At 36.3% G+C, this 13,153-nt stretch overlaps 1 protein-coding gene across 10 annotated transcripts in view; it reads right to left on the bottom strand.

The window, feature by feature from the left end:
• Nucleotides 1–228: 228 nt before the first annotated feature.
• G2E3 (G2/M-phase specific E3 ubiquitin protein ligase) overlaps nt 229–13,153 on the bottom strand; it is a 60,790-nt gene continuing 47,865 nt past the window's right edge. For 7 of the 10 annotated variants that reach the window (XM_060175242.1, XM_060175239.1, XM_060175240.1 and 4 more), the window contains 3 exons: nt 11,736–11,908; nt 4,439–4,629; nt 229–2,316 (listed from right to left, as the gene is read on the bottom strand). In XM_060175242.1, the coding sequence (XP_060031225.1) occupies nt 2,060–2,316; nt 4,439–4,629; nt 11,736–11,908 (621 nt within the window). In that variant the 3' untranslated portion in view covers nt 229–2,059. The remainder of the gene's footprint in view (nt 2,317–4,438; nt 4,630–11,735; nt 11,909–13,153) is intronic. The other 3 variants (XM_060175241.1, XM_060175246.1, XM_060175245.1) reach the window with 3 other exon arrangements.

Here is a 13,153-nt window from a genome sequence, read left to right on the forward strand (position 1 = left end):
TGTACCCCTCTTATCCTATGGTTTTGTCAGTGTTTCCTTTCAAAAAAAAAAAAGAGTCTCATTGCTAGTTTTAACTAGCTTCTTATAGTTTGTGTAAGTTTAATGATAGTTCAGAGTTTTATAAAAATTAGGTTGGTTGTAAAACAAAACTTCAATTATTAGCATGTAAAAGGCTTTTATTAATTATTCAAATTCCTTTGAATAATTAAATCATTTTCTTGTGCTTGATAAACAGAATTCAACCTGAGGACCCCCCCCCCCCCAAAAAAAAGAGCTTTTTAAATATTCTTAAAACTTCAAGCTGAAGAGGAGCATGATTTGTTGGGTCTTTTACTTAAGTATAACAAAACATTATACTAGGCCTATGTTTTCATTATATTTTGTTACTGGTACTAAATGATATATTGTAGTATCAATTCATTTTTTATCAGAGCTCTACTTAGCTCTGGCTTATGGTGGTGCAGCAAATTAAACCTTGGACTTTGGAGTCTGTTTGCATAACTACTATGCTATCTACTCCTTCTATATTTTTTCCTTTAAAATATCAATAATTAGGGGCCAGGTGGTGGCGCACCTGATTAAGTGCACATGTTGCAATGCGTCAGGACCCAGGTTCCAGCCCCCAGTCCCCACCTGCAGGGGGAAAGCTCTGCGAGTGGTGAAGCAGGGTTGCAGGAGTCTCTCTGTCTCTTTCCCTCTCTGTCTCTCCCTTCCGATTGATTTCTGACTGTCAATATCCAATAAAGATAATGAAAAATTTTAAAAACAAAAATATCAATAATTTAATTCCTCTTGAAAATATCAATGATTTAAGGGAGCTTCCTTTGAAGGGTGAAGGGTGTGATGGCTAACATATGCTTTGTGTGTCAAGAAAAAGGTGGTTAAAACCAAGCAAATTACCTCTCATGATCACTTCTCATGTTTTACTTCAGGAGAAAAACTTGTCTATATTTGATGATAGGCTAAGGAAGTCAGACTTTTCAATTTTCTCTTTAGCAAAAGTACAGACATGGGATCATGACTATAGGGATTATTTATCTTCAAATTGCTATGCACAGTTTATTGTTAGCTTTTAGTAGCACTAGTAAGAAAGTAAAGAAACTTAAGTGTTTATAAACAGATACACAGAAACAGTAATTACCTTGGCAATGTTACATTAGAATGGGTTTTTGCATCTTTTCTTTATACATTTCTACATTGTTTATATAACAACATACCTTACAACAGTAATAAGAAACTATAATGCAATCATGTGGGGTTACCTATCATACAATCTGCTTGGTAATAAATAACCATAGAACAGTCAAACTAACCACATGGCAATCCAGAGATCATTTGGATACTTAAATGACTATGGATCAAAAATACTACGGTTTAATACCACACATGTGATAAAGGAAAACAAAATTCCATGATTAAAGCCAAGGCTTTAAAGAATATACTTCTTAGGTATTTTCAAATACATTTTAAACTCCTCAGAAGTGTTTTTAAAATCTATGGAATGTCCATGGAGTCCAGAATATCTGTGCAATTCTGCTATTTTATAATACTTTTCATTAGGTATAATCTAATTGCAGTGTGTTTATTTTATGATGATTCAGTGTAGCCAATTTAGTGTCATCCTAGAAAAGGATATAGATAACACATATCTTTGGCATATACATATACATATATACCTTTTGATTTAAGGAATAGGATTTATGAATTAGATTTCCTATTTAATGTTCTAAACATTAAATGGCTGTTTGAAAATTGCATTACACCTAGGAAAACCATCTTGCCCCTTGTAGCTAATTCTAATTTACAAAAAGATTGTATGGGAACTACTATATAGTCATACTGAAAGTATTTACACTGATGTTTATGAAGCATGTATATTAAGAAAATAGAAAAATATCACCTATGACTGGCACACATTAACAAAAAGTTTCTAGCTTAAATAAACATTTAATATTCATATAAGTTTTATTAAAGCAAGTTCAGATGGATGATGGGCAAATTTCTGAAACAAAAAGTGGCAATAGCAGCTTTTAAAGAAGCATCTCCTTGTTTAAACAGTTTAAGGTCCAATGTAGTGGGAACTTTTTTCCTTTTCTAGTCTTAGAGTGTTTCCTATGGCAAAATCCATATTTTCTTGAAATTCTTTATATGTAGTGGTGATTGGAAGAGTCAAACAGTTACTACATTTGTTGCCAACAGGAAAATCCATGTGTAGGCATTCAATTGAAGGAGTGGGTTTAAAGCCAGCAGGTGGAATAGAATTGCAACCAGTTGCAAAATTAAGAATGTCTTCCATTGTTGTTGTAGATTTGCCATCTGAAAAGATTAGTGGAAAAAAGGGTTGAGAGAGAAAGAGATAAGGAGAGAGAAAGAAAATAAATACAAATTTTATCTTGCCATTACTACTGACTTTTCCTCAACTAGTCTAGGAATGTTGAAAGAGAAAGACAGTCACACTTATTTTGGGAAAACTAATCACTAATTCAAGAGGATTAGCAGAAAAGTAGTACACTCAATAAAGACTTCTTTTAAAAATATTTATTAATTTCCCCTTTTTGTTGCCCTTTTTTATTGTTGTAATTATTATTGTTGTTATTGATGTCTTCATTGTTGGATAGGACAGAGAGAAATGGAGAGAGGAGGGGAAGACAGTGAGGGGGAGAGAAAGACAGACACCTGCAGACCTGCTTCACCTCCTGTGAAGCGATGCCCTGAAGGTGGGGAGCCGGGGGCTTGAACCAGGATCCTTACTCCGGTCCTCGCTCTTTGTGCCACCTAACGCTTAACCACTGCGCTACCACCCGACTCTCAATAAAGACTTCTTTGAATAACAAAGTAGGACTCATAATGTCATTTAGTAGAACTTCTAACTATATGCTGAATGCCTGCTGCATCATACAGTCCAAGAGGTTTTTATGAGCTTGGAAATCTCAACTTTTCAGGATATGGTACTAAAAACAATTTAAAACTACTTCTACATCATCACTATTGGGGAAAAAAAAAATCCAATGCAGAAATAAAAGTGAAATGATGTTCGCCAACCAACCTCCAAAGCTAAACAAGATATAAAAATACATTATTTCCGAGGGCTGGGTGGTAGTGCAGTGGGTTAAGTGCACTCGGTGCAAATCTCAAGGGTAGGCGCAAGGATTCTAGTTCCAGCCCACAGCTCCCCACCTGCAGGGGGTCGCTTTGCAAGTGGTGAAGCAGGTCTGCAGGTATCTATCTTTCTCTCCTCCTTTCTGTCTTCCTGTCCTCTCTCGATTTCTCTCTGTCCTCTCCAACAGCAACAATAACAGCTATGACAACAATAACAATAACGCCAACAAAGGCAACAAAATGGGGAAAATGGCCTTTACAAGCAGTGGATTTGTAGTGTAGGTACCGAGCCCTGCGATAACCCTGTAGGCAAAAATAAATAAATAAATAAGAGAAAAGAAAATAAGTCATTATTTCCTATTCTATTAAATGAATGACTTTATACTGTTAATGCTTTGTGTTAAATTAGAATATTTTTCTTTGTTGTATACCAGACAATGGGTCTAGTTCTATAGATATTTGCTATTATAGAGCAAACATAACTATAGCATGAGTCACTGGATAATTTTAAAAGTATTTTTTGGTTATCTAGTATATATAAAAGTTAAACTGTAATATAGTCTATTAAGTATGTAATAGCATTAAGACTAAAAATAAAGAGCAAATGTACATACCTTAACTAAAAAAACCCTTGTTAAAAAAATACTAATCGGGGAGTCGGGCTGTAGCGCAGTGGGTTAAGCGCAGGTGGCGCAAAGCACAAGGACCGGCATAAGGATCCCGGTTCGAACCCCGGCTCCCCACCTGCAGGGGAGTCGCTTCACAGGTGGTGAAGCAGGTCTGCAGGTGTCTGTCTTTCTCTCCTCCTCTCTGTCTTCCCCTCCTCTCTCCATTTATCTCTGTCCTATCCAACAACAACAACAACAACAATAACTACAACAATAAAACAACAAGGGCAACAAAAGGGAATAAATAAATAAAATAAATATTTAAAAAAATACTAATCATCATGTAAGCTTTCCTTCAGTAAGTGATAATCATTTTGCTGGAGGATCTTAAAAAAATACATCTGCTAAGCATAATAAAAGGAGATGTGCCTGCAGATTATTTTTTAAGGTTATCCTATGTTAAGGTAATCACACATTTACTTAAAGAATTTTCTAGGAAGACTTGCCTTTAACCTCAAATTATCTAAGGGAAAACAAATTGCAAACTATATATAACTATAATATCTTATCACTTTCAACTCAGCCATATAAAGTTGCTTTAAAGTTTTCACTTGTAAAAGTTGGTAAAAGTGATATATATATGAAAGAAACTAGTATCATGAACATTTGAAGACATCAAGATGAAGTAAAATAAAAGTTAACAGTAAAATAAAAGTAGAATATTCACATACCCTCAACAGCCTTTAAGTAACTGTTCCAAAAATTCAAAGCTTGTACATCAGACAATGTATGCACTGTGAAAAGGTCACTGAGGATTTTTGCAGAAAGATTCTCAGGTTTATGACAAAAGATGTCACAAAAAACTTCTGGATAAGTCTGAATTTTCTCCAAAACTCCAAGAGTTTTCAGACCCTGCTTAAAACTTATGAGAAAAGAAAAAAAAAAAATCCAATGCTCATATGTTTGATATTACAACAGGGATTTAATATTTCCAAGTAATTTACTGACATAGATACTTAGATGTGAGGAAAACAAATGAAAATAAGGATTAAACCATATGTAAAATTTTACATACAAATTCATAACAAGCTATACATTAATATAAATTGAATATTTCATGTCTGTATTATTTAGTTTACAGTCTTCCTTCCTTTCTTTCTTTCTTTTTACTTGAGCACTACGCAGTTCCAATTTATGGTAAAACCTAGGGTCAAACCTGAGACCTCAGAGTCTCAAAGCTTCTTTGGGATAACCACTATGCTAACTCCTCAGTCCTCAACCAGTGGTACATTGTTCTTTAAATATTTTTTTTATTTTTAAAAATTATCTTTATTTATTGGATAGACAGCCATAAATCAAGAATGATAGGGACAGAGAGGGATAGAGAAAGAGAGACACCTGCAGTCCTGCTTCACCACTTGCAAAGCTTTCCTCCTGCAGGTGAGGACTGGGCTCGAACCAGGGAGGGTCCTCACGCATTGGAACATGTATGCTCAACCAGGTGCACCACAACCCAGCCCCAAGAGTGATACATTTTAACCACATAATAAATTATATATGACAGAAAACTAACCAGTTTTTTCCCATCAGTCCTATAAATTTCCTTTTCTGAAATCCTTTGTATCTACTCATTTCTCTAAATGTCCTTATAATCTCTTGCAGAGAAACTACTGTATCAGAAATATCAATCACCAAGTTCATTTCTATTTTGTAGTCACAAAAGTGTGCCAGAAATAAACCCTAATATTGTCAGTCATCTTGAGGCCAACTGAATGAAGTAGAGAAGAGAACCAAAGTACCACTCAGGACACTCCTTAGCTGTAGTTTTCAGTTATACTAGGAACAGAAATTGGAACCTCTTCATGCATGAAAGTCCTGCGGGATACACACAGTACAGTCTCCCCAACCCTCCTCCTCCTCACTGTTGAATGATAGTTTAACTAGTTTTGTGAAGTTATTACCCTGGCTATTTTCAAGGATGTTTCCAAAAGACCTAATTTTAGTATAAATAATGTTTTATTATTATTATTATTGTTGAGAATGCAATTCTATCACATGGCATACTACACTTTGGTTCCTTAAGCCTATGACCACCCCCGCCCCATTCTCAAATAGCATTCTCTGTAATATTGCCCTACCCTCATCGTGTTTTCTAGTTAAATATCTGAATGGGTGCTCTTATTCTATTTTCATGACTTTGTTTTCAGTCTCATTGTTCTCAAAGATAATCAGTTTTCTCAACTGTCTAGCATTTAACAGGAACATTTTTAATTCCCATTGAATACTTAATTTTGCATAGATTTTAAAAAAGATTGCCAACAACTGGTACCAGCATTTTATCAATTCAAGGAAAGGAATTTTATACCCCACTAAGTCCCTGGGTCTTTTCCTTTCTTTTTTAAAAAATTAATTAATTAATTGATAGAGAAATTGAGAGATAGAAAGGGGGAGAGACAAAGACACATGTAGCCCTGTTTCACCACTCGTGAAGCTTTCCCCCTGCAGGTGGGGACCAGGGGCTTGAACCCGGGACATTGTGCACTATAATGTGTGCACTTAACCAGGTGTGCCACCACCTGGCCCCAGGTCTTTTCCTTTCTGTACTGTTATTTCCTGAATAATATTTCTATACATTGTGAATAATAGAAAACATTCTAATTTTTGCCTCACCCATCAATTGGGAAAACAAATAAGGAAGTATCAGCTTATTCTCCTGTCCCCCCTTTTGGTTTATTCTTGTAGTTATTATTATTGTTGTTGTTACTGATGTCATTGTTGTTGGATTGGAGAGAGGAGGGGAAGACAGAAGGGGGAGAGAAAGGCAGACACCTGCAGACCTGCTTCACCACTTGTGAAGTGACTCCCTTGCAGGTGGGGAGCTGGGGGCTCAAACCGGGATCCTTATGCTGGTTCTTGTGCTTCCAGTCATGTGCCCTTAATCCACTGCGCTACTGCCCAACGCCCTCTTCTGCTGCTTCTAATGTTTGATCAGTCTGTCTTTGATAATTTGTTTTCTGTTTCATAAACTTTCTACATATTCTTTTTTTTTTGGTAGATCTATCTAGTAGTAACAAATTCTCTTATTTTTCCTTCATCTGGCAGTATCTATTTTTCTATCTTCTCTCTGCTATTCACTGGGTCTTCATAGACAGATGTTCTGTCTTCATTTCTCTACATTTCAAAGTCTTATATCCATCTTCTATATAATGAACTGGATTTTTAGCTGTCTTAAATAAAAGCAATAAAGAGAAGTATATTTATATTACATAGATACAAAGTCCAGGATCACTTTCCAAGTAAGAATTACTATTTGATTGTCACGTTATGTTTTTTTTTCCTGTTGATTTCTCCTTTAAATTTTTGTAAAAAATATTTCATTATCTCATTGAGTATGTCCTTGTTTTCTTCTCTTTTCTTTTCAGTTTGCTCTTTTATTTAGTTCCTTGAGGTTCTAGGTCCAATACTTGCTTCTATGGATGGCAGTACTGTTTTCTCTTTTATTGGAAACTCTTCAGCAGTAATGTCTTTGGCATTTCTACTAGGCTTACTCAGACAGTAGAAATTTCCCTACATAGGTGTTAAATACTTGCTTTTGCCTGGTACTATAGATAGTACTATGGATCAAACTGGGTTCTACATAGGATATCAAACCAAAGTTTAGGGCAAGTTTGAGTTTTGTTTTCATGATCACTCAGGTTTTTAGTTTCCTTACTATTTTTCTTGACATCTATAAGATGTGTGTATTAAAGACTTTTACTACATGAAATTTTACCTTTTAAAAATATTTATTTATTTATTTCCTTTTTGTTGCCCTTGTTTTTATTGTTGTTGTAGTTGTTATTGTTGATGTCATTGTTGGATAGGACAGAGAGAAATGGTAGAGAGGAGGGGATGACAGAGAGGGGGAGAGAAAAATACAAACCTGCAAACCTGCTTCATCGCCTGTGAAGCTACTCCCCTGCAGGTGGGGAGCCGGGAGCTTGAATTGGGATCCTTGGGCTGGTCCTTGCACTTTGCGCAACGTGCGCTTAACCCGCTGCGCTACCACCCGACTCCCGAAATTTTACCTTTTATATAAGAATGAGTATTTAAAAAAATTTTCCTTCTGGGGGAGGGTCGGCGGTAGCACAGTGGGTTAAACGCATATGGCGTAAAGCACAAGGACCTGCGTAAGGACCCCGGTTCAAGCGCCGGCTCCCCTTCTGCAGGGGAGTTGCTTCATAGGCAGTGAAGCAGGTCTGCAGGTGTTTATCTTTCCATCTCTGTCTTCCCCTCCTCTCTCTATTTCTCTCTGTCCTATCCAACAATGACGACAGCTATAACAACAATAATAACAACAAGGAAAACAAAAGGGAATAAATAAGTAAAATAAAAACAAATAAACTAAAAAAATTTCCTTCTTCATTTTTATCTACTAAACTCTTAGTATCATTCAGGTTTAAATTAAACACCACTTAATTGAAGGAAAAGCTTTTTCTGAATGTAGATTATTCACGTGTATATTAAAAAACAAAAACCAAGAAAGTCAGCAGTAGCACAGGGGGTTAAGCAAAAGTGGCGCAAAGTGCAAGGACCAGCATAAGGATACAGGTTCGATCCCCGGCTCCCCACCTGGCAGGGAGTCACTTCACAAGAGGTGAAGAAGGTCTGCAGGTGTCTGTCTTTCTCTCCCCCTCTGTCTTCCTCTCCTCACTCCATTTCTCTCTGTCCTATCCAACAACAGCAACAATACTAACCACAACAATAAAACAACAAGGACAACAAAAGTGAATTAATATTAAAAAAACAAACAAACAAAAAACCAAAATGAGCAACAATAACTTTGTGACTTAGCAATGAGAAAAATCCATCTTCAGGTAAATGAAATACTTGTGTATACCCATTTCAATAAAAGACAGAACATAGGCCCAGGAGATACCTCATCTGGTAGAATACACACTTTACCATGTATGGGAACTAGAATTCAAGTCCCCAACCCCCACATGAGAGCATTGCATGGAGAAAACTTCATGAACATTGGGGCAGTGCTGTGGTATCTCTCCTTCCCTCTTCCTTTTTAATTCTCTATCCTTCTATCTTAAAGAAAAGATAGTGGTAAAGGAGGGGGAGGGAAGAGAAACAGAGGTATAAGTGAAAGATGATGGTGATGGTGATGATGATTACCACCTGGGAGGTGGTAGAGTGGACTCTCAAACATGAGGTCCTGAGTTTGGTCCCTGGTATTAATTAAATAAACCTGAGTGATGCTCTGCTTCTCTCTCTCTCTCTCATAAATATCAACTTTTTAAAAAAATATAAATAAGGAGAGTGTGGGAATATAGAAGTCATACAAGTAAAGAGCCCCAAGATAATAATGGTGGCAAAATATAAGTAAGTATAAAGTAAATATATTGCAAAAATTTTTTAAAAAAGTGAATGCAGTTATCAGGAAATGAAGCCAGGGTCTCACACATATATGATCACACTGAAGCTATCACCTGACTCAATTTTTTTTTTATTCAATCTTTCTAAAGATATGAGGGAGGGAGGGAGTGAGAGAAAGAATGGGAGAGTGAATAAGACCAAGACATGACTTCCTCATCTATGAAGTTCACAGGGTGCTGTCCATGGTGCTGAGAATCACCCTTTATCTGAAAAAATAGTGTACCAAGAGTGGTAGGAATGAGCAGGCATAAAGCTCCACTGGCAAAAGAAAAAAAAAAAAATATATATATATATCTGGATTGTGTTAATGTTAATTATAATTATAAATGAACTGTATTTCACTATAAATGAAATTTTCATTCACACCGGGTTAAGCACACATAGTACTTGCACACATAGTAAGTGCAAGAACTGGTATAAGGTTCTCGGTTCAAGCCCCTGGCTCCCCATCTGCAGGCGGGTCACTTCACAAGTGGTGATGCAGGCCTACAGTTGTCTATCTTTCTCTCCCCTTCTCTATCTTCCCCTCCCCTCTCAACTTCTGTCATATAAAAAAAAATAATAATAATAAAAGAATTACATCATTAGACTGTAGTCTGGGTATATTTAAAGGAGTTATATAACAGTATTATTTTAAATTATATATTGGAAATAATATCATGAGGGGGCCAGGTGGTGGTGCAATGGGTTAAGCACACATAGTATGAAGTGCAAGGATCCATACAAAGATCCCAGTTTGAACCCCCCATCCCTACCTGCAAAGGATTGGAAGGGGAGTCGCTTCACAAGTGTTGAAGCAGGGCTGCAGGTGTCTTTCTCTCTCCCCATCTCCCCTCCTCTGTCCTATCCAATAAAGAGAGAGAGAGAGAAAAAGAGAGAGAGAGAAAGAAAAAAGAAAATAAAAGGAAGGAAGAAAAAATGGCCACCAGGAGCAGTGGATTTGTAGTGCTGGCACCAGGCCCTAGCAATAACCCTGGAGGGGAAAAAAAAAGGAAAGAAAAAGAAATAATATCATCAGCAACAATTTAAGGTCATGTTCGCTGCATTATATTTTATTGTGGGAAAGTGCTATAGAACATCCCAAAAGCCCATCAAATAGAGAAGTGAATGAAAAAGCAGTACAAGATTCAAACAAGAGTTATAGAATCCTAAAACAGGATGAAAAGTATGTTTATATACTACCATGAAATGATCTCCAGAATATGTTTTCAAGTAAAAAATAAGCAGAAAAAAGGGTGGATACTATGTTACTATTTATCTAATCAAGAAATGTACACACACATCCGCTATCTTTAATAATATTCATGGTCAGGAGACAGTCACTCTGTAGACTATACCTTACTATGTGGAGGCCCTGACCAAATGACCTTTATCACAGCACCACTAGTAACACTGGAAGAGCTCCATAAAATATGAGGTGGAGCTGTGGTAATTCTACTCTCTATTTCTCAACTTCTCTTAGTTTTTTTCCCCTATAAGTAATGGAATGATAAATTGGACCCAGGAGGCCATTTAGCAGTATTACATATGTTTGAGGTCCAGAGCTTATTCTCCAGGGCTGCACAAAAAACAAAACAAAATAAAACACGACTCTAAAGATATACAAAAATGCTAAAGTGAGGAGTCAGGCTGTAGCTCAGCAGGTTAAGCGCAGGTGGCACAAAGCACAAGGACTGGCATAAGGTTCCCGGTTCAAGCCCCCAGCTCCCCACCTGCAAGGGAGTCCCTTCACAGGCGGTGAAGCGGGTCTGCAGGTGTCTAAGTTTCTCTCCCTCTCTATGTCTTCCTCTACTCTCTCCATTTCTTTCTGTCCTATCCAACAACGACAACAACAATAACTACAACAATAAAACAACCAGGGCAATAAAAGGGAAAATAAATATTTAAAAAATGCTAAAGTGATTACTTCATGAGGAAATAGAAAATAAATGTGATTAAGGATGAAAGTTGTAATAACAAAATCTAACCTAAATGACAAGAATCTTACCTACATTGCTAATCAAGGAATACTCAGTAGTTATTGCCCAGCAGATAACAAGTGCTCAATATATAATTATAAAATAAGTATGGGGGTCGGGCTGTAGCACAGTGGGTTAGGCGCACGTGGAGCAAAGCGCAAGGACCGGCATAAGGACCCGGGTTGGAGCCCCAGCTCTCCACCTGCAGGGGAGTTGCTTCACAGGCGGTGAAGCAGGTCTGCAGGTGTCTGTCTTTCTCTCCCCCTCTCTGTCTTCCCCATCTCTCTCCATTTTTCTCTCTCCTATCTAACAACAACGACATCAATAACAACAACAATAACTACAACAACAGTAAAAAAAAAAAAGGGCAACACACGGGAAAATAAATAAATAAATATAATAAAAATAAGTGGATTAGAATAGTAAGTTCATATGAGTTTTTACTGATTTTTTTTTTTTTTAGGAAAACCACAAATTAAGAGGATTATTTTCCCCAACTAAGCATTAGTAGTCATCTTAAAGATTGGTTTTAAAGCATTATTTCAAATTGCCATTTAAATTTTTATCAAATGTATCTCATATTGTAAGATAAGTAGCCAGTTTAAGCATGTAATCTGAGAGAATTTTTCACATACAAATAACTTACCTCTCAAAGGGTGCTTGGACTCTTTTAATTACCTGGTAAAAAAGTATGTCTTTTACCAACACATATTTGTCACTTAATGATGTTACAATTCTTAGACACCCAATAAGCTCAAAGTAGTTACAATATTCATTTATTATTGAGTTTAAGTCACTCATATTTGTTGCAGTATTTATCTGTAATGAAGAAAATACAATCTTGTTACTTGTGCACAATATTTATACTTTAAGTAGTATTACTTTATACTCAACTCTATCGACCAGATGGGAGTAAAAATGTCTCAGGAAATATTTTCTAGAATAAATGCCATCTTTATACAGGCCAGTAATAACATAAAAGGAAATGATTGACACTGAACAATTAGTTATATAGCACTACAGAAGCCAGAGATGACGAGATTTCATGAAAGAGAAGATTATCAACTAAAACTGAAAAGATGGTTAGAAACAAATAGTATTTCAGAGAACATATACTTGGAAAACTTGGCCATTTGTGGCAAACATTTGCAAATAGGTTAGCCTATTACATATGGAGAAAATTAAAAACGAGGCAGTGAATAGTTATTTTTGAATGGAAATTTCCTTACTAATTTTTCTTCCTAAATAACTCCTCTACCAGAGATTTGCATGATTCCTTAATTCACATCAAATTTCTATGAAATCTCAGAAGTTTTTCAAGACTACTCTGTTTAAAATATTGCCATCATAATCTGTCAGGGATTAATAATTGAGAGGATACTGCCTCCCAAAATCACATGGCTAGAATTTTAACTGAAAACATAGTCAAACTTTCCTCACAGCTAGATGTAGCTATATGTGACTACGTGTTGACAAGTGGGATGAGTGGACTGTACAAACTTCCCTGCATTCTTCTACTTTCTCCTTGAAAGCAAGATTCAGTCATCAGATGAAGCTTATATTCAAGTGATTACATAATGAGGAGGGCATCCAATGATTTGGGGTAGCATAATTGTACCCTGGAAATAGAAGCTATTTCTGTAAAGGCCAGATAGCATTTTATGCTTGGTGGAATGTATAGCTACTGTTGCAACTACTCAACTCTATTGTGCTATGAAAGCATGCATAGAAATACAATGGTTATATGAGGTTGCACTCTAGAGAAATTTTATAAACAGAGGCAGCAAGTTAGACTTGGCTCACAAACCATAATTTGGTATTCCTTACTTTAAACATAGACACAAGATTTTCAGAGGAAAATAACTATCATTGTCTTTTGGGATCTCATGGTCAAAGAAACTTAGCTGAAGTTCTAACTTATTATACCACAAGCACTATCTCCTTCTCTTATTCTGTTTTGTTTTTCTAATGTATATCACAATGAGTCTGCTACAGTCTTCTATCAGCAGCAGGGATATGTTTTGGGAAGAGTGTTAGGTGGTTTTGTACTTATCTGGGCAAATT

Source organism: Erinaceus europaeus, chromosome 16, assembly GCF_950295315.1.
Source record: "Erinaceus europaeus chromosome 16, mEriEur2.1, whole genome shotgun sequence".
NCBI classification, from domain to species: Eukaryota; Metazoa; Chordata; class Mammalia; order Eulipotyphla; family Erinaceidae; genus Erinaceus; species Erinaceus europaeus.